Genomic DNA, 21773 nt, shown 5'->3' on the forward strand with positions numbered 1-21773 from the left:
CTGTCCTCTTGCGCTGGATTGCCACCTCGGCTGTCTTAGTGACAGACAAGATGGCATCCACCGTAAAATTCTTGATCGTTTGCTGACTCATTCTTTTAAATTTTGCTACTTGGTCTGGTCTGATTTAAAAAAAGACGAACGTGCGGACGATAACCGTTTACGGCGACGAAACAGAAGTGGTAGGGTACAGGAGGGTATTTTCAGCAGGTTTCTAAATTCAGCCTATTTGCCTCTTCTTTCGCTAATAAAAATGCTTTGGCGGCATACAATTTTATTATGTTATAACTATTTTCTCAAGTCTGCAAATAATCTACTATTTTTTTTTCAAAGAACGAAACCACCTTTTCTTCCACTAGAACTAGTCCATAGGCCGAAAAAATATATGCCATCGCTTAATGGGCTGAAAATACCCTCCCGTGCCCTAGATGAGTTTGTGTAGGTGGGATCGCTGGCAGCCGCGGACAACAACACAAATAAGGAGATCCAGCGGCATATTCAAGCAGGACGACAGGCCTACTTTGGCCTTCGCAAACGGTGCGATTAAGAGGCAAAAGCCACCTTACGAACCTGACAATGTACAAACCCCCTATCAGACCGATAGACCATGCTGACGGTGGACGTACGCGCCTTTGCGGACGACATTGGATGGAGCTGATTACCAACGTACATTTGGCGAAAGTCGGTAAACTACAGTGAATCGGACACGTCGTGTGAGATGACTCGTCCAGGTCTAAAGCGACATTTTTTATTTTTTAAGTAAAAAAATACGACTTCAGAGATGCTTGGGAAATGGGCGACGAGTAACCCAAGATCGAATTGAATGTAGCTTAAAATACGCCGACGGGGATCATACAATCAGCTCCGTACATTTTCCTGTACTCTATACAACAGCTGGCTGTGAAATTTCAACCTTGAAAGTGTATAATAAATTTTGTCTTGGGTGGAGGGGGGGGCTTGAATAGAGAATAATAATGGCTCTTTTCGCTTGTGTGACCTAACTTGCCACTTCCATAGCACGCCCGAGTATCGTTCCTTTTTTCTTCTTCCTCTTGTCAGCAGCCATTGTAACGTTGGATGGTTCCTCTTCTATCTTTTCCTCAGCGTCCAGGAACAAGCCTCGAATGTCCAAAAGGGTGATACTGTAGATGCCTTGTCTCAACACTGAGTATGCTCGTCTTCTCACTTGCCAAAACTACTTTATCCGCGAATCCAGAATAATGCCAGTCGTCCATGACATACATAAACCGTAGCTAGGTGATCCAGATATTGTTTGGCCTAGTAGCAGTTCAGAACGTAAGCCATTGCGTCAAATTCCAAATATCTCCAAGAACCCTAGACCATTCGTCGTTCAGGTTAGGTGCGGCTCACGACAGCGTCGGATCCGGAGCGGGCGACTGATTTAAGAAATGTGTTGTCTCGGTACTACACCTAAGATGGCAGCCACCTCACGAGACTCGGTAGCGTGATCCTAGTAATGCAAGTACTAGCACGGTTGTTACAAAGTAGTACAAAGTAGTAACCGAATTATGAGTAATTTCAGTTGTAAGCCGGTTGCTTCAACAAAATGGACCTAAAGTGTGCTATTTGAGAACCTTCTCAAACCAAACTAACTACGAACAAATTTGAAAGACTACGAAATTCGACTAAGAACCTTCAGCATGAACAAAGACGACGAAATAAAGCCATGGAATAGATGCTTGGTACCTGAACCTGCAGATCGCTGAATTTCGTGGATGACGACAGGTTGCTACTCGGTCAGTTAAAAAGCCGAAAGTTCAGCATAGTGACACTGCAGGAAATCTGACGTAAACGCGAGAAGACGTTAAGGATCCGTGGCGGCAAGGCCCAGTTTTACCTGGGGGGTAGGGGCGATCAACGAGGGGATGTGTATGTTGAGAATTAAACGCTGTGTCTTCAATTGCACCATCATAAATGTGCTCTATCCAAACGAATGCAAGACCGGGTAAGATCCGGATTGGCTCGTGCTATCTGCATCAAGAATTTTTCTCCACTGAACTCGGTCCTGGGCTACTCGTCGCCAATTCATTGAGCGTCTCGACACATGCAAGTCAACTTCAACCTGGCCACGTTGGGCCCTTCTATTCCTGGTGGGGTTCTTGAAGAGAACATATTTTATTGCGTAGTCGTCCGGCATTCTTGCTAAGTGGTCGGTCTACCGACGTTCACCAGATGTGCGATAGGAATTTCTCCAAATATTCCTTGCAGCTTGTGGTTCATACACCTGCTTCACTTTCCGTTTGTATTCTGCCAAAAACTTGTTTTCCAAAGTCACAGAATCCAGTCCGTAGAGAACTACCGATCTGATTTTCGATTTCCAATTTGAATGTGTCGTTGAATCTGCTTACTCGTGTTGTTGTCGGTGGTGATCAGAGATTCCAAATATATGCACTGATCAACCACTTCCAGTTCATCACCTTCATTGATCGCTGTTCCTGGGAGGCGAACACTGTTTTCTCTGGATCCTCTTCCTGCCATATATTTAGTTTGTGATGCATTGGTTTTTAACTCACTCTTCCTAGCCTCCGTTTTTAGTCTGGTGTAGATAGCTTTTGGTGCCTCAAGTTTTCTAGTAATGAAGTATAGATCATTTGCGAAGACTAACAATTGGTTACTTTTACTAAAGATCGTTTCGATACTCGCTCACCGGATCACACCTATTAATAGCGATGCTGAACAACAATGGGGTTGTCGGCTTAATGCGACAAGTTTTTGGAAATTTGTAAACTCAAGCGTAAGAAAGATGGTTTACCTTCTAGTGTATCCGGAAAACGAGTAAGCTTCTACCGCAAACCGCAAATGTGATCTGATCGCTGGATATTTCTTCGCTTTGTTCTCAGTATGGAGATTGTAGCTGAAACGTTTAACGTTACCTGTGCGAATGTTGCTGAAGCCGTTGACAGAATGAAACAGTACTATTACCCTGAACTAGATGCCAATCCCTGCTGTGCTGTTAAAGGAATGCCGTGAGACTTTGAAATCGCCAATCGGTTCGTTATTCAATATCTTCATGCCATGTCGCCAATTTCCTTGTACTTGGAAGTCCTCCTTAGTCTTTCCCGTGATCAAGAAAGGTGACAAACGGAATGTCGAACATTGCCGAGTAATTACTTTACTGTGCGCTCGCTTAAAAGTCTTCGAAGCAATTGTTTATAAGCATCTCGTGTTTCATATTAAGAACTACATAGGGCACGGGAGGGTATTTTCAGCCCATTAAGCGATGGCATCTATTTTTTCGGTCTATGGCCTAGTTCTAGTGGAAGAACAGGAGTCTTGAGAAAATAGTTATAACATATTAAAATTGTATGTCGGCAAAGTATTTTTATTGGCGAAAGAAAAGGCAAATAGGCTGAATTTAGAAACCTGCTGAAAATACCCTCCCTTACCCTATCTACATCATAGTATGTTTTTTTTTTCATCCTGGAAGATCCGTTTCAATTGACCTGCTGGAGTTCACCTCTCTATGCTTGCGTGCAATGGACCTGCCCTTGCGTTATCAAGTTGATGCAGTATACATTGGACTTACAAGCAGCATTTGATCGCGTGAACTATGCAATTCTGTTGGTAAGCTTGATAAACTGGGTGTGTTCGCTGGCGCTGGTTTGTAAGCCTGAATTGATTCTTATTTACGAGACCCCAGGATGGCAGTAAAGTTTGGTACGTCCCTATCTTGTTGGTTCTGAAATAATTCGGGAGTCCCTCAGGGTATCACGTTAGGACCACTACTGTTTTCCTTCATATCCCGGCTATTACCGTATTATGTTTAGACCATTGAGTCGGTTGAAATTATTCATATGAATTTCAATATCAATATGTAAGTTTTTCTGGCTCGTGCTAGTTTTTCCCTGTATCTATGTGTATTGTAATTTAGTTTAATCAGTTTTAGTTTAATTATGATGACATACGCGTTATCATTGTTTAAGTGTTGATTTTCTCGGATATTATTTCAAAAATTCGTAACTCTTGAACCAAACATAAAAGTGAAAATTTCAAAAGAAAAGTCGAAAGACTATGTTAAGTTTGATGGGCAATTAAATAAATATTTTTTTCTTGTTTGCTAAACTCTCTCAGTGGTAAAAATTTTACGATACCATTTTCTGTTATTCCCAGGTTATGGCCTGTTTTTCTAAACATTTACCTGTTATCTCAAGAACTAAGTACCGAACAGCAAAGATTTTATTATGAAAATATCAGTAAAAAAATACTCTCAAAGTTAAAAAATACTCTAAAAATTTATTACAAAAATTTGAACCATCCGAATTCAATTCTCAAGGATTGCAATTGTAAGTTAAATTTAGAGTCTAATGTAGAATTTTAAAATGCAATCGCACTTGGTTTTTGCCCAGTGCATTCAGCAGCCCGACAAAGGTATGGAGCAGTTCCCAGACTACTACGACTGACGAACGATGCCAATGCCAACGATGAGTTTCATTTTCCTTCCGTCCGCGATTAGTGCAAGCCAACCAAACGAGAGAGAGAGCAGCACGGAGATGCGGTAAAATGTGCGAAATATGCAATACACTCCTGGCTGGCTGGCGGTTTGCCTGCCCCTTCGCTTGCTTCGCTTTCGTGGCCACTTACCTACTTGGCTTTGGCTTCTTGGTCCAGCCAGCAGTGCAATATGCAAAGCACCTTCGCAAGCAGCGGGGCGGGGAGCCGAAGCATCCACGATGGGAAGAAGAACAACAGCAACAACAATGGCAAATGAGTTGCTGGCTGGCTGGTGCTGAATATTTCGCTTATGTTAAACGGAGAGCGGATGGCAGCAGGACACTGCTGCAAGTACATTAAATTGCGGATTAACTTGTGCCATCTGATGTTGAAACTTTTTCTTTTATTTTTTATGCAGTTTGTCCTACAGAAACTATAGGTACGAGTCTGAAACAGTGGAGACAAACGACAATTTGGCAGTATGTTGGGGTTGTAAATTTCAATGTTGTGCTGTGTTATTCAAAACGTAAACATATTTAATTCTATTCGAAATTTGTTAAATTGGTTCATTATCCCTTTGGGATTACAAACGAAACTATTTCCTTTTTTAACTAACCACAAGGCGATATTAAAATTCATAATCCAAAATTTCTCAAAGTATCCCTCAGCTGTGAACCAGAGGATGCAAGGTACAACTTTCTGCTTCGAACAATAAAATATCCAGACCTTTCCGGAAAGATTAAGCAACAATTATTCCCTTACATCCCATTTGCCGGGTGCTAAGAAATCCTTTCCGTAAGCTACTCCCATCGTCCGGGTTCGGCACGGAACAATAACTTCGGGGCTGCGCCCGATGACGGTAGTCTACTCTACACACTCTTCAGAAGAATATATCATTTTATAATTATCTGCATCTTATAGTAGCTATGGGGTCGTCTAGTCTCTAGTCAGTGTGAAGAGTGAAACACTCAGCCTTTCGGGTCCTTTGGTTTTGCAACTCTGGTATGGCTCTTCGTTTCTAGTGCTGCCGAGGACACTTACCCGTAAGCAGTAGGAGTCCCGTTCCAGTTTGGCTTGCGGCACGTAAAGAAATTTTTGATATTGTCTACTTCGAGAGTCCCTCATCGGGGATTAAAACTTTAAATGTAGTTTCTCAGAGCCACATACACGTACGGATGTGTAGTAAAACGGTAGCATCGACAGATTAGAGCAGCAAAAGGAAGCGGGTGGGGAACGAAAGTGAATGTGTTTAATTGAGGTTCTGAACCCTTTCGAACCGACAACGATGACGACAGGACGAAAACTTTATCATACGACAGTCATCGTCCGCTTTGATGAGTGCCTTCTTTGCGGGCCCCCCGAAGTAGATGATAAATTTTTGATCGAAATTTGTGGTTTAATTCCTGTCATAATTCATTACTTTTTTGTCATAATGTAGCTCATAATTGCAAGTTATGGAGTGCCAATCGAGCAGTGAATTCGCCTTTTGAAGATAATGAAGAAACATCTTTGAGTAAGATGAGAAAACTTTTCATTAATACATTTTAAGTGAGTTATCCTTTGCCGCCTCTTCGTGCCCAGCAAGTTTGCATAAAAGTCCATTGCATTAACTCCTTCTGCACCCGCAGTAAATCATTTAATGCTCCCCCGAAAAACCACTTCTAGCAACTAATTCGTAAGTGCTTTAAGTGAACTAACGGAATATTGTCCGGAATAACTCTAACCCTCTCTTATGCTTCATCGTTTCCACATTTTACCACTAGGACTAGGAGGCAGGCAGGCAGGCAGGCAGGCAACCAACTTTCGGGCTTCACTTTATTATTCAAAACTGATAAAAACTTTTGCTCTGCATCCCGACGCACCACAACACAACCCACGTCGGTCGGGGCGACGGGTGTTCTACGAAATCGATCCTCCCAAAACGCCCGCAGCCAGTGGCTTCCGCATCGAAGCCTCACGAAGCCGATGCGATGATGATAGCAATCTGCTTCGGCTTCTGCGTCTTCCTTGTCTCCTCCTCTTGTCTGTGCTCCAGTGTGTAGACCAGCTTTACAAGTAGATTAAATGTTATTCAAACATTACCAACTAATTTATATTAATTTAATTCAATTTAATGCATCTCAAAGATCATACTTTAAACCCGCGCGCGTTCGCCTACGCTTTCCTCCTTTCGTAAGCGGATCATAAAGTGCCTGGAAGTGTTCCTTCATTTTTCAAAGTTTGTCTACTCTTACTCTGCCTGCCGGCTGTCCCGTCCCCATCAGCTTTCCTCCCATCCCTGCGCTGCCATTTTGTGCGCGCGGAACGGCTTGAATGTGAATTTTCCTGCTGATCTAGTAGATTTTTGCGGTATCCATGGATTCTGTCACGTTACGTGGAAAAAGTGGAACGGAACTGCGAGGCGGAGGAGGAAGTTCATTCAATTGTTTGTCGGTGTGCTGATCAACTGCGTTATTTTTTCCGCGATGCAATTTACCACTTTTCCTCTGTGCTGTGGGTTCAACGTTGCAGGGAACATTTCGATGCGAGACCGACCGAGAACGAGCGAGCGGAAGGATGAGGAATTCGGAACATGTGTTTCCCAGCCATCAGAGCAGAGAGCTGCTCTTGGAGTTGCTGTTGCTGTTCCTGCTGATTGCCGTCGATTGACGAAGGTGCGGCGTCGGTGGTCGGTCTCGGTGTCTACCGCCTTCCAGGGTAGACATACCTCCTAACAGAAGTAAAACAGTAGAATTAAAAGTGCTGAGACGACATCCTAAGGCGAAACTTTACCATTACCTGTATCGCATTAAAACTTGGAAATAAGGTGAACATTGTTTCTGAACCACCCTCGGGAGCCTTGGCTCCCACTTTCCATGCAGCAGCATCTGCTTGCGCTAGAAATCGATGCTACTAAACATGTGTGTGTGTTCCATGAGAGCAGAGGATGATGGATTGTGCAAATGAAGTGGATGGATGCTTTGATGTATGGATTTGCAGAATTTAATTCACTGTTGTAATCCCATTCCGAGAAGGTGAGAACATTTATTAGCTTAATCTGCGTTGATTGACTGCGGTAGATAAGCTTTGTGCTTGTGCAGTGACAGGAAATTTCACCGGAAGTAGCTTTCGAAAAGTATTTCCCAACTGCTGTAACGCAAACTATAGCCAAGTAACCGTGGATAAACAAATAATAAGACAAAGTTTCGAGGATAACTGGTTGGCTGGCAACCACGGTGCACTGAATATGCGGAACGTATGCTACACGATGATGGTAAGGATTCCGCATCCGAAACCGCAGCGAAGTCTGCACTACAGAGGCGTAAAGTTGAACGGCAACAGAAATATTTACATATTTTATGATAATCACATAATAATAATTTATAAATTGTCTGCCAGTCGCACTTTTCCGGTGGCTTGGCAAATAGAGGAGCGAAACTTTGTCTTCCAGCTATGCTGCCGCCGCCGCCATGGGCGCAGAACTGAGAAATTTAGGGTGTGTATGACACATTGCTATTTGCATTTAGATTGGCATTCATCCGATCTGCAGAGTGTAAACGCAAACAATTTATCTCAGTGTGTCTTTGTTTCGTTTTAGTTTTTTTTCTTTTACGTCTCTTGCAGGTGACGGTTATAATGATCTGCAACTGCAATTTTCAATAGGTGCGAAATGCACAAGTTGAACAGTAAATAACTCTTGAAAAAATAACTACAAAACTGTAATATTGTACACGGAAGATTATTTCGAAAGATATAATATTTCCAAATGCCGCTGGGCTAGACTCTATCATTCTATTTTTTATAACAGTGTTTTTCAGTAGTTTTTTACAATCGACCGAGAGAACGATAGAAGAAAGTAATGAAACAAAGTTGTTGATAGTATCCAAATAGAACGGGACAAGGCATAAACGAAAAAGAGCGGAAAATTGTGTAAGAGAGGGTCATTAAAGCAACGGTTAAGAAGTTGTGTACCGTTCCGCTTTACCCAAGCTGGGAGATTCGCAGGTCGAAACAAGCTATAATCGGAGCAAATTATAACTGGTTTCGAGCCCACTTCTCCTTTCAGGCTCTGTGGATCACCGGTATTCGTTACCCTTTGAACCACAGCGAAGCGGATCCCCCACCTTGGACCTTGGGTAAAGAGGAACGGTAATTGCTTCAATGATCATCCCTTACCTAATTTTTCGCTCTTTCCGATTCAAACCTTGTCCCGTTCAGTTTGGATACTATCAACACAATGTTAGCACACAATCTTTCTATGTCAAAAGAAAGATATTTTTTAAGGATTAGTGTGGTATAAATTTTGTTCATGGCCACTGTTGTTTTTAGCAAATCTAGTCCAAATGAAGAGCATTTTATCCTACTTTTCTCGATGTAAGCAGTTGTATAGACCATTATCTCTGGGATCCACTGACGTAAATCGGCACTTTTTCGCCATAAAAAGCCTATTTTCATGTGTCATCCGATGGCAAGGTACTTGATTGCGAGAATGATAGATATTTTATCCTCCTTTTCTCTGCTATCCTTTCAGAAATTAGGGTAAAATAACCTTTATTGGTCCAAAACTATAAGAAACAGGGTGTTATGGACAAAAAACGAACCGTTTGAATTCTTATACAATTTTTTTCTCTCTGATGAAAAAGATTTAATCTAGCCCATCCAGGAGGAATCCATTGATTTCCTTCAGAGATTTTTCCTTCGATAAAACTTGAGTAAAATGGCATTCATTTGATCAAAACAACAAGAAACAGCCATGTGCCATAAACTGCCATAAACCTTTTAAAATAGAAACAAGTTTGTTATTGCGAAAAAATATAAATGTTTTCTAGGAATATTGACTTTCAAGTCTGTTTATACGTAGAAACAAGGGTAAAACACCCTTCACTTAGTCGAAAGTTGCTAGAATTGTAATCTGAATACGAAAACATCCTTCTTTTGACATCAAGCGATCAAATGAAACCACACTTTTGTCCCGCATTCGCATGTTCTATGAATTGAATCAACAAATTTTTTAACGGTTACCTAGTAACCCGATAAAAAACCTGTCAATGCTTTAACTATACTTGTTTTGACGTAGGACTATGTCTTACCGCAGGGTGTCATTCCATAATTTAGATTCTAGTTACCGTCAGGAAAATATGAAAGATTTTAAACGCTAATAACTTTATTTTTTTAACGGTAGTTCTTTTACAATTAACAAAGGGACGAGGCACTGGACAAAAGGGGATTGGTTGTGCAGATTAAATTTCTCAATTCGGTGGTTCGACTACAATAGATCGAAGAAGAGGCACAATTTGTGTTTATAAATAACCCAACCCACCAGATGGTGGAGTTTGACGATACGTCTTGTGTTTAATAAGGGGGTTGTGCAATTTCCTTTTGTCCAGTGCTTCTATGGTTCAAAAGTACATTAGTATCAGCGAGCCACATGCCCTGACGGGTGTTGTGAGTTCGCATCCGGTTATAATCTCAGTTTATAGCTTGGTTCGACCCATGCACCTTCCAGCATTGAACAAAAGGTAGGAGTCACAACGACTACTTGTTAAGCGTAGCTACTGATAACCCTCTCACCTCTCTGCTCTTTCATCTTCACTCTAAAATCTCATTACTTTCTTCTACCTTCGTCAATTGTAAAAGAACTACCGTTTCAAAAACTATTAAATATATGCCTGACCTCATTTCAAGTTCATGACTAAAAACACGAGGTTGGGCCAATAACTCTGTCAATTATGAATGGTTTTGCATGATTTGGATACCGATCGACCCATAACAGATGTAGCAAGCAGTGTTGCCACATGTACAGATTTATCTGGAAAAGTACAGATTTTTTCGAATTTTTTGGTACAGATTCTGTACGGTACAGATTACAGATTTTTGCCAAAAAGTACAGATAGGTACAGAATTTCCTGAGAGACAAAACCTCATACTATTTTCTCAGTGCTGTTTCTTGAAATCAGTAGAGAAGCAATTCTTAGTATAAATGAAAACAAAACAAAACGTATTTATGTCTATGTTTAGCAGCGATATGTGCAAACATCATCAAACAAATAAATTATTTGAGACTCTTGCATTTTTTTAATGCTAACAGACCAAAATTTTCTATGCAATAAATATTTTTAATGGTGCAGATTTTGGAACAGATTTTTGAAAGAAATAGTACAGATGAAAAAGATTTTTGCCCCTTCCAGTACAGATGAATATGTGGCAACACTGGTAGCAAGTTTATGTGGTTTCTATTATAAGTATCTTTTTCAATCACGAATAACTGAAAATTAACGAAAAGTTTCCAGGTTAAATATCCCCACACATTTTCTTCGTGAACGCCTTGCTTCACAGACAAGGACGACTGTTAAACACACCATCTGTTTACTCGTCTCAACAGGTCGAAGATTCTTTATGACGTTCAGACTTTATACTAATTTGAGATCTATGCTTGGGAAGTACGCTAAAAGAAAGTAATAAAGTCCATTCATCCTAACAAAATTTCTTATGACCGCTATAGACCTTGACCAATTTGATGCCTGTGTTAAGGAAAAGTACGCCAGAAAAAGTGATAAGCCTCCTTATCCCGACAAGATTTCTTAAACCTTGGCGATAAACCTAGTCGCCCTCGTTCTTCGTTGCTCCCCGAGCTGCCGATGCCGATTACTCGCGAGCGCTCGCGCTCCCGTCCGTGAGTAGAATCGGTGGGCGAAGGTGAAGAAGAAAAGAAAAAGTAATACAAAACCTGTATCCCAGTGCGCCTCTATGCCTCACGGGCAGCTGATTGCTCAGGAGTTATTTGACTCGGGAATAAGCTATGCAGGAGAACGATGTGATGATGTGTGTGCTTGAGTGTGTGGGTAGCAGAATGTCTGCACACAGCACCGGCGGCAGTTTCTTTTACGCCTGCGTGTGCGGCGTAAGCGTTAAATGCTATGTTTCTCATACTCTTTCGCGTGTGAGTAGGCATGGTTGACTTCTCGCTCGATTCGCTACATTGTGAACCAGTGGTAAATGATAATTCACATTTTTTATCATCAATAATATTAATTATTCATTTATTTTTTCCATTCAACCGTAAGTTGTGCTTCCAACGACAAATATTTCATGTTTTGAGCAAGCTCTTTAAACCAATTGACGTTCGTTTCAAGCCAGTTACCTTCGCGGTACGATGTTTGGCTAACAAGCCACTCGTGGTATGTTCGAATCTCGGCTGGGAGGTGCTGTTATAGAGTCAGTAGGATCGTTGCACTAGCCCCGTAATTGTCCTGTACTCTAATAGTCGGCTGCGAAGTCCGTCGATAAAGAAGGGTTAAGTTCTCAACAGGACGTTTATTCCCATGCCTTCGCTTTTTTAAAGTAGAAAGTAAGTAAAATCGCTGCATAGATTTCGTGAAAATTAAGCTTGGAGAGGAAAAGCATATTTCGCATATAGGATGAAACGGCAGGTAGCTTTGTTTTGTTACAAGCTAAAGAAGAGATGGCAGAAAAGCCAACGAGATGTTGTGCATTTTCGCAAACAAAACGTTGATTGGCTGTTAGAGAAAGTTTGTGTTAGCATATTTTAATTGCTTTTGTTCGATATAGAGCAAACATGGCCCGGTGTAAGTTCTTATTGTGAGTTAACAAAGAATTTTTTTAGGGTTATGGAGTGTTTGTTACATATCGCTTACAGACAGGCTGGAGGTGACGTGCTGGCGGGTTATGAAACCAGGTGTAAAATAAATTCTTGCTGCTCACAAATTGTCGATTCAGGAAGCGTTTCGGAATCAAATTGATTTTTTTTTTTCCCGTGTTGGGGACTTACCACCGCGACCATTATTTTGATCTATTGTGGTGTGTCCTCTTTTAATTTACGCCATGTTGTATCGGTGAGCTATCAAAGTTTGATGAGCCACCTCAACTACTGTCGGCATTTATCCCAATCGGGTGATGCATTTCGTATGAAATTTATCACCTGATTAGGAGCAGCATTCCAAATATCGCAGGGCTGAGTCAGCCCCTTATCAAGATATCTACGTCGTTTATGATATAGTGCAACACAGTCGCACAACAAATGTTCGGAGCTTTCAATCTCATGATTACAAAAGCGACAGTTAGCTTCATTAAGTTTACCGATGAGTTTCAGGTGGTACTTACAAGGACAATGTCCTGTTATCAAACCGGTGTATGTGCTCAAGTCGGGTTTTGAAAGGTTTAATAGTTTTTGTGATTGAAGAGCATTTGGCTCTATAAAACGTTTCGATTGCCGGGCATTCGAGGTAATATTCCAGTTAGACTGTACCTTTAGTTTTTCCCAATTCCTAAGTTCCATTTTAAGGGCACATGAAGATAGTCCAAAAAAGGGTTCGGGTCCTATGAACTGCATAGATGATCCCTTCTTTGCCAATTGATCAGCGGTTTCGTTCCCTTTGATTCCGCAGTGACCAGGAACCCAATAGAGGTTGACCATATTGCGACAGGAAAGTTTTTCCAACAGTTTTATGCATTCCCACACCAGTTTAGAAGTGTGAGTTTTTGATTTCAAAGCATTCAGTGCTGCTTGACTATCCGAGCAAATACAGATATTTGCATTTTTGTAGTTTCTTTTTATGCATATCGATACACATTCTAGTATTGCATATATTTCTGCTTGAAATACAGTGGGATGTTTTCCCATTGCAACTGAAACGTTAATCCCTGGGCCTGTTATACCAGCACCTGCCATGTTATTTTGTCTTGATCCGTCTGTGTAGAACACCAGTGATCCTGAGCGAAAGTTTGGTTCTCTGGCATTCCAATCAGAGCGAGTAAAATCAAGAACACGAAATTTGTGATCGAAGTAGTTACGCTTAGGCATATGATCTTCGTTCATTAATATTAAGGGATTTACGGAAAACTCTTTGAGAATACTCAAGTGTCCAACGAGATCACCATCGAAGAACCTCATGGATCGCTTGAGCCTCAAAGCATTTTTCATAGCATCCAATTGGATGAATTGATGTAGAGGAAGAAGGTTGAGTAGAGCTTCTAAGGCTTTAGAGGGAGTGCTACTCATAGCTCCTGTTATGGAGATGGTAGCAAGCCTTTGTAGCTTGTTCAACTTAATTTGAGCCGTTTTTTGTTTTGTTTTCGGCCACCAGATAAGCGATGCATAAGTGATTCTGGGTTTAACTATTGCTGAGTATATCCAGTAAATCATATTTGGTTTAAGACCCCATTTTTTGCCGAAGGTTCTTTTACAGACCCAAAAAGCATTTATTGCTTTACTTGTTTGTTGTTCGATATGCGTGTTCCAAGAAAGTTGTTTATCTAAGGTAACGCCCAAATATTTGACATCTGTAGATAGAGACAACTTAACGTCTCCTAGTTTTAGATCAGTGAAAGACACTTTGCGTCTTTTAGTAAATGGCACAATTGTTGTTTTCGTAGGATTTATGCTCAATCCCTCGCTTTTGCACCATGATAATGTGAAGTTTAATGCGCTTTGCATTCTATCAGCGATGATAGTATCGTACTTTCCGCGGACTATGATAACAATATCATCCGCAAATCCGATTGTTTCAAATCCTTTGTGCTTCAGTTTAACGAGAAGATCATCAACTACTAGAGACCACAAAAGAGGGGATAGGACACCCCCTTGAGGACAGCCTTTGACAGCTATTACTTTTACTTCTGTGTCTCCAAGATTGGCTGATATTTCTCTGCTTGATAGCATTTCCACAACCCAATCGATTATACTTACATTGAAGCCACGATTTCTCATGGCATTCTTCATCGATAGGAAAGATGCATTATCAAAAGCACCTTCAATATCAAGAAATGACGCTAAAAGAATTTCTTTGGCAGCGAAAGATTTTTCAATTTTTGTTACAAGAGTGTGAAGAGCTGTTATCGTTGATTTGCCTGCTTGATAAGCAAATTGCTCTTTGGTTAGTGGATTTTTAGGAAGTATTTCAGATTTAACGTACTCATCGATCAGTTTTTCCATTAATTTCAAGAAAATTGACGAGAGACTAATTGGTCTGAATGCTTTGGGAGAGGACTTATCTTTTTTATTAGCTTTTGGTATAAATATTGCCCTGACTTTCCTCCAAGTTTTTGGAATATATCCCAATACAAGACTTGACCTAAATAGTTTTCCTAAAGCGGGAATTATTACCGGTTTGCACTTTTGAATAAGTGCCGGAAAAATTCCATCTGGACCAGGTGATTTGAAATTGACCAGGTGATCAAATTGATTTAGTAATTGATATGCGATCAGACATATAAATTAACACTTTGAAACGGTAGTTCTTTTACAATTGACGAAAGGACGGTAGAAGAAAGTAATGAAATTTAGAGTGAAGAAGAAAGAGCGGAAAGGTGAGAGCGGGGAGGGAGGATTATTAGTAGCTACGCTTAACAAGTAGTTATTGGGATTCCTTCCTTTTGTCCAATGCTGGAAGGTGATGGGTCGAACCAAGCTATAATCTGAGATTATAACCGTATTCGAACCCACAACACCCGCCATGGCATGTTGCTCGCTGGTACTAATGTACCTTTGAACCATAGAGGCACTGGACAAAAGGAGACTGCACAACCCCCCTTATTAAGCGTGCGACGTGTCTCTTAAACTCCACCCCATCTAGTGGGTTGGATTATTTATAGACACAAATTGTGACTCTTCCTCGATAGATTGTAATCGAACCACCAAATTGAAAAGTTTTAATCTAGCTCGTTTTTACTCACGGGACGACGAAACTGTACAGACACTTGCGACTTACAAGGCACTGCACGTGACGTTGTTCGTCCGTTAGCGTGTTAGCCGCGATTCTTAACGCGGATCTTAGGGTTTAAGGCTCCGTTCCTATGGGTTAGTCCAACCTCATTATTTTGTCTTGACCTTGAAATGCTAAATTTCTAAATTTCAAATCTAAATTTTATTACTTTCTTCTACGGTGTGTAGTTTCTGAGAAAGAGGTACATAAAGTTTGAAAATCGCGGTTTTACAGGAGTGGCGTTTTATTCCGTTGAGGTTGTTCCACGCTGCACTGGAATGCATGTGTGTTCGATTGTTTTTCGGCCACTTCACGTGGTCGGATCATTACAAGATTAGTATCAAAACAAGCGGAAAACCCTGCAGATTTGAAATCTGAAACAAAAAAATTTATGACTTTTTTAAAAAATGTAGTCGTTTATGTCCCCTTAATCGATTTGATGAATGATTTTGATTGTGTCAGGGTATGGCACCAGTTCCGTCGGGTCTACTTCTACTTTGGGCCTGCGCACGATTCTCAATACTCTGGGTGGATAAACACCTTTTTCGGGCTTAGAAATACTTCTGAGTTGTGAAACACCAAAGCAGAGAGTGTTAGACCACTGGCGGGTGTACTTTTTTCCGGAACGTATTTGTACATGTATGGAATGGTTAGACTTGAAGGATAAAATAAGTTATGAGACTATCTAATAGAAGGGTGAGGCTGTAGTTTAATTGCCTAAAACACTCGGGTACCAGCCGAGAAAGTGTGGGTTAGAGTCCCGCCTGCCATTGAACAACCCAATATACTTTTGGCCTCATATCGAAATTTCCCTGTTTCATCCAGTTTACCATTCTTCTCACCAAACAACCACACCTTTACATAAAGTTTTACGTTGAACCGCGGCAGAGTCAGAAACAAGTAAAACAATCTTGGTATTGCATAATACCATAATAAAACCAGTGGTAATGATTACTACTGGACCGAAACCTTTAAAATACAAATAAAAATAATTGTTGCTTGTGATTGCTTAAAGCTTGCAGTAAAGCAGTATCAAATTTCGTTAAAATTACTTTTTCTAAAGTGAATGTAAATAAAACGATGAGTTGGTACAGAGGCTATAGCAGACTCTCAAAACAGACCCGTCCCTATTATCGAATGCTTCCTCAATTACACTCATCTGTTGATTCTTTGTACAACTGCAGCCGATTCCAGTCACGTATGCTGCTTATTCTCTTGCCAGGGATAGTTTTTCAAATTATTCACAAAAGTTTTTTGAACTATCGCTAACTCGGTTTACGATAGAAGAAGTTCTAAAATCGAGCAAAGAAAACTTCTCTCCGAACTCCGAGCTGAATACACGCGTCAACTATCTTCGGGCTAGCGCTAGAGTGTGCAGTTTTCACCGGTGTGAACCGAAGGAGACCGGAAATCATGTGGTTTTTGTTGCTTCCTTCCGGGTAATTTGTCCTGCGTCTGCAGCATAACGATTCCAAGGGGTGCCTTTGTGAAGACTTCATCAAGCAGCATAATTTGTTCAAACCATTTATTCTTTTCAAAAATTGAACAACTTAGCACGTTTATTTAACTAAGTGAAGTGACGTCGGTACTATAAGTTGCTTTCGGGTCCAGCTCGTTTGACAGAGACTGGAGACATTAAACGGTCGGTAACTCTAGGTGTTAAAACAAAACGTGGACATGCCCACTGCAAGCCCCTCGATCACGCAGCAGGCGCTTTGACCATTTGTGCATTAACATACCGCAGTCGCCTTCGAAATGCTTCCGCTGATCCTCCGCACGGCACCCACCTCCCGCCGAAATCTTTCCCATTGCAAGCACAGATTGCTTGAAGCTGTCTATTATTATCAGTCCGACTGCATCTTCAGCTTCGGTAATTTATTACCTCTCTGTTTATCTCCCAGTCATCCGATAAAACATAAACGAAACGCATGCCTGCATGTACCATCAAAAACCGGCCAACCCGAGTGCGGTGGGCAATCTATGAGTTGGGTGGGCAGTGTGGGGAGTAGGGAGCAAAACAGGCAGCTCTTTTCCACTTACCTTCTATGGAGGAAACTAATCGGATTGTTATGCTTTTCTCTTTTCTACGTGTTTTCCTCGCCTACTATTGCTGCTGCTGGTTGCTCCTGCTGCTTTTGTCTGTGAACAAACCATCACCTGGATGACACCCGGCGGCGTTGGCTGCTTCTGCTTCGGCTGCGATGCGCTCCGATGCTCCATTGTTTGTTTGTCTGTTTGCTCCGGACTGGACTCTTCTAAAAACAACGCAACACAACACAACACAACACTCCGCAGGGCCCAATTGGACTGGACGGTCCCAAGGGAGAGCCGGTAAGTAGTCCATTCGTGTGGATATATATTTCCTTTTTGCTTTAAATCTGCCTCGGAATGTTCAATTACATCTATCAATGCGCCGTTTACCCCCTCCGGGGGGGCCTCGGTATGGTCGACTGAACGAGTTTTCAATTAAAATCTTCGTCTTTTTTATGGATTGTTTCATCCCTACAGGGACGGCCCGGCGACAAAGGTTCGAAAGGCGAGGTCGGAATGCCACCGATCGACGTGTTCCAAACAGTGAAGGTAATTTATTCCCTTTTTAGCTGTCAGAAAGAGGTGATTTAAAATATGAGAAGCAACGACCGAACGAATATGGTAGGTTTTTTGCATTGTTTTGAAGAAGATAATAGAGACCTCACACGATGGGGGTTTTGTTGGCCCACAAATTAGTCGGACGTCAGACGGTTTCGATTGCAGTTCAGCTCAGCCTTTGCTACAATCGTATGTAATTATGATCCGTTCAATGGAATTATCTGCCACCTTAGTTGACTAATCGAAAGCTTTCATCTCGATTGAAATAGGAAATATGTGGACACACAGTGCTGTTACTAATTAACAAAAACAAAAAAGGCTTGACGGGCGAATAGCCAACATACTATGGGCATAGTATCGATTGCAACATACTAGAGAAAAAAAAAGAAGCCAATTTTGAAACTGATCTGCCAGGAAAGCGAAAACCTAAAATCGAACGACATAACGAGGGTCGAGGGCAACGACATCGGGTTGAAACGATGGGAAAATTGACAATTCTGGTGATGATGTCGGACGGACGCGCACCGCCTTAGCACTGAGCTATGTCCTTCGTTGGTGCTAACGTGCATTCAGAAATATGTCCATCCCAGATCGAAAGGGTTAATTAAATCTCGCATTCGCCGTAGGCAGCAGCAGCAGCAAAGCAGCAGAGACCCAAGCCGAACCCCGAACCGAACCGTACAGAAAGGGGCATATTTTCACGCTTGACCTGTCAACGACCCTCTCACGGTGCCGTGCTGTCATTTTCCCGGTGACTAGCGAACGATTAGTGCGAGATAATAGGAAAGATAAGCACCGTACTCGTGGTTTCCCGCACCGTTTACTATATGAAGGGGGGAAGACTAAACTGAAACCGACGCCTACTACGAGTATGGTTGGATGTGTCAACCGCTCGACGCCGGCTTTGATGCACCACTGCTGACTGGCACTGGCAGAAGCGCAACAGTACATACGTACCAACCAACCCGTACCGTACTGCGGATCTACAACTCTCGATCCCAACAGAGACTGGCAGCGATGGCAAACGATGGCAGGTCATTTACGTAAAATTAAACTCGGAATTGCTGTTTCCTGCCTTTCCCTGGCTTGACTGTGCAGCACACAACTGACGACGAACAAGCTCAGAGACTCAGTGGAGCTATCTGATATCAACTTTTGTCATTAGATCCTAGATTCCAGCACGACGACTACGGGGAACCATCCAGTAATTCTTGTTCTCTTTTCTTATTTTCTCCATTTTCCCACCCTCCGATGCGGATGACGACGGATTGCCCGCACCCGCCTCCGCCGCCGCCGCCACGATGATGGCTTATCACCGGGAAAACTTCATTGTTCGGTTTGTCCTATCTGCAGGGATTAAAGCGATCCGTTACGACACTGCGGGGCGGCTCGCTGGGATACGCTGAAATCGTAGCCGTTAAGGTAGCCAACCCGCAGATCAGCCATTTTGCTACGTTTTTCTGCTGATTTTCGCTTTCTGTTGGTTGCGTTGTTTTTGCTTAACGTTAAAAAAGAGTATCCAATACGTTCCTCCGCTTCTCGTGCGTCCGTTTTTAATGACCTATTTACTGAACGTCAGGTCAGGGACGGAAAGCAAGGGACGAGATTGGTTACATCAGTGTAGTAGATAGTCATTTCAGCTTTGCTAATCGTTGTGTAATCGATGTTTAGTAGACTTAGCACAATAATTAAAAAAGTAGACAGTATAGTCTTTTCTAACTGGCACTAACTCACTTTGTTCGGTGAACTTCAGTGGCACTCGTTTGGTGTTAATAATAGAATAACATTTCCAACCGGTTCAGTAGGCTTTGACTGGTAACCAATCGAATCGTTGAAAAGATGCTTTCAATTTTTTTTAAGCAGAATCTTATTCAGCTTTCATGTAAAATCAACAGTACAGTTCAATTCCAAAATAATCTAAATACAATACTTGAATCCCAATCCACCCAAATCTAATTCAAATCCAATCCGGATCCCATCCGAATCCAATCCAAATTCATTCCAATTCAACTCACATCTAAATCCAATCCAAATCCAATCCGAATTCAACCCAAATTCAATCCGAAATCAATCCAAATCCAATTCAAATCAAGTCCAAATTCAATCTTAATCCGAACAAAATGCAATCCAAATATAATCCATCCCAATTCCCAATCCAATTCAAATTAAATCTAAATCCAGTCGAAATGTGTTCCAAATCCATTCCAAATATAATCCATCAAAATCCAATTCAAATTCAATTCAACTCGCATCTAAATCCAATCCAACTCCAATGCAAATTTAATCCATATCCAATCTGAATCCAGCCCAAATCCAAATCCAATCCTTCCCAATCCAATTCAAATGCAATTCAACTCACATCCAAATCCAATCCGGAATCAATCCGAATCCAATTAAAATCAAGACTAAATCCAATCAAAATGCAAACCAAATTCAATCCATCCCAATCCAATTCAAATCAAATTTAAATCCAATCAAAATGTGTTCCAAATCCAATCCATCCCAAATCTAATCCGAAATCAATCCAAATCTAATTCAAAGCAAGTCCAAATCCAATCTAAATCCAAACAAAATGCAATCCAAATTCAATCCGTCCCAATTCAATTCAAATCCAATCAAAATGTGCTCTAAATCCATTCCAAATGCAATCCATCCCAATCCAATTCAAATTCAATTCAGATCAAATCTTTATCCAATCAAAATATGTTCCAAATCCAATCCAAATACAATCCATCCCAATCTAATTTAAATTCAATTCAACTCACATCTAAATTCAATCCAAATTCAACCCAAATCCAATCCGAAATCAATCCAAATTGAATTAAAATCAAGTCCAAATACAATCAAAATGCAAACCAAATTCAATCCATCCCAATCCAATTTAAATCCATTCCAAATCCAAGTCCAGTCCAAATTCAATCAAAATTCAATCCATTCCAAATCCAATCCAAATCTAATTCAGATCTAATTCAAATCCAGTACAAATCGAAAACTAATCCAAATTAAATCTAAATCTAGTAAAAACCCAATCCGAATCTCATCAAAATCCAATCCAAATATAATCCAGATCCAATTCAAATCCAAAACAAAATTTAATCCAAATCCAAAACCAATTAAAATTGAGTCCAAATCCAATCGAAATTTAATCCAGATCCAATTCAAATCTAGTCCATTCCAAAACTAATCCTAATTTCACTCAAATCCAATCCAGATCTATTTCAAATCCAACACTAATCCAAATCCAGGAAAACACGATCCAAATCTCATCCAAATCCAATCCAAATTGAACACAAATCCAGTAAAAATTCAACCCAAATCCCATCCAAATACAATCCAAATTTAAACAAAATCCAATCCAGATCTAATTCAAATCCAAACCAAATGCAGTAAAACCCGATCTAAATCTCATCCAAATTCAATTCAAATTGAACCCAAATCCTGTAAAAACCCGATCCAAATCTCATTCAATTCAAATCCAAATTGAATCCAAATCTAATCCAGAATTAATTCAAATCCAGCACAAATCCAAAACTAATCCAAATTAAATCTAAATCCAGTAAAAACCCATTCCAAATCCCATCAAAATCCAACCCAAATCCAAAACCAATTCAAATTGAGTTCAAATCCAATCCAAATTTATTCCAGATCCAATTCAAATCTAATCCATTCCAAAACTAATTCAAAATATATCCAAATCCAATCCAGATCTATTTCAAATCCAAAACTATTTCAAATTAAATCTAAACCCAGTGAAATTTCAACCCAAATCCCATCCAAATGCAATCCAAATTTAAGTCAAATCCAATTCAGGTCTAATTCAAATCCAAAATTAATCCAAATGCAATCCAAATCCAGTAAAACCCGATTCAAATCTCATCCAAATCCAATTCAAATTGAACCCAAATCCTATAAAAACCCGATCCAAATCTCATTCAAATCCAATCCAAATCTAATCCAAATCCAATCCAGATCCAATTTATATCCAGTCTAAATCTAAAACAAATCCAAATTAAATTCAAATTCAGTGAAAATCCA

The 21773-nt window shown here is 40.7% G+C and overlaps 1 protein-coding gene across 1 annotated transcript in view; it reads left to right on the top strand.

The window, feature by feature from the left end:
* LOC128736333 (collagen alpha chain CG42342) overlaps positions 1 to 21773 on the top strand; it is a 114902-nt gene that overhangs the window by 20941 nt on the left and 72188 nt on the right. The window contains exons 2-4 of the mRNA XM_053830813.1: positions 17445 to 17480; positions 17658 to 17729; positions 19092 to 19160. Coding sequence (XP_053686788.1) covers positions 17445 to 17480; positions 17658 to 17729; positions 19092 to 19160 — 177 coding nt within the window. The remainder of the gene's footprint in view (positions 1 to 17444; positions 17481 to 17657; positions 17730 to 19091; positions 19161 to 21773) is intronic.

Source organism: Sabethes cyaneus, chromosome 1 (genome assembly GCF_943734655.1).
Source record: "Sabethes cyaneus chromosome 1, idSabCyanKW18_F2, whole genome shotgun sequence".
Lineage (NCBI taxonomy): Eukaryota > Metazoa > Arthropoda > Insecta > Diptera > Culicidae > Sabethes > Sabethes cyaneus.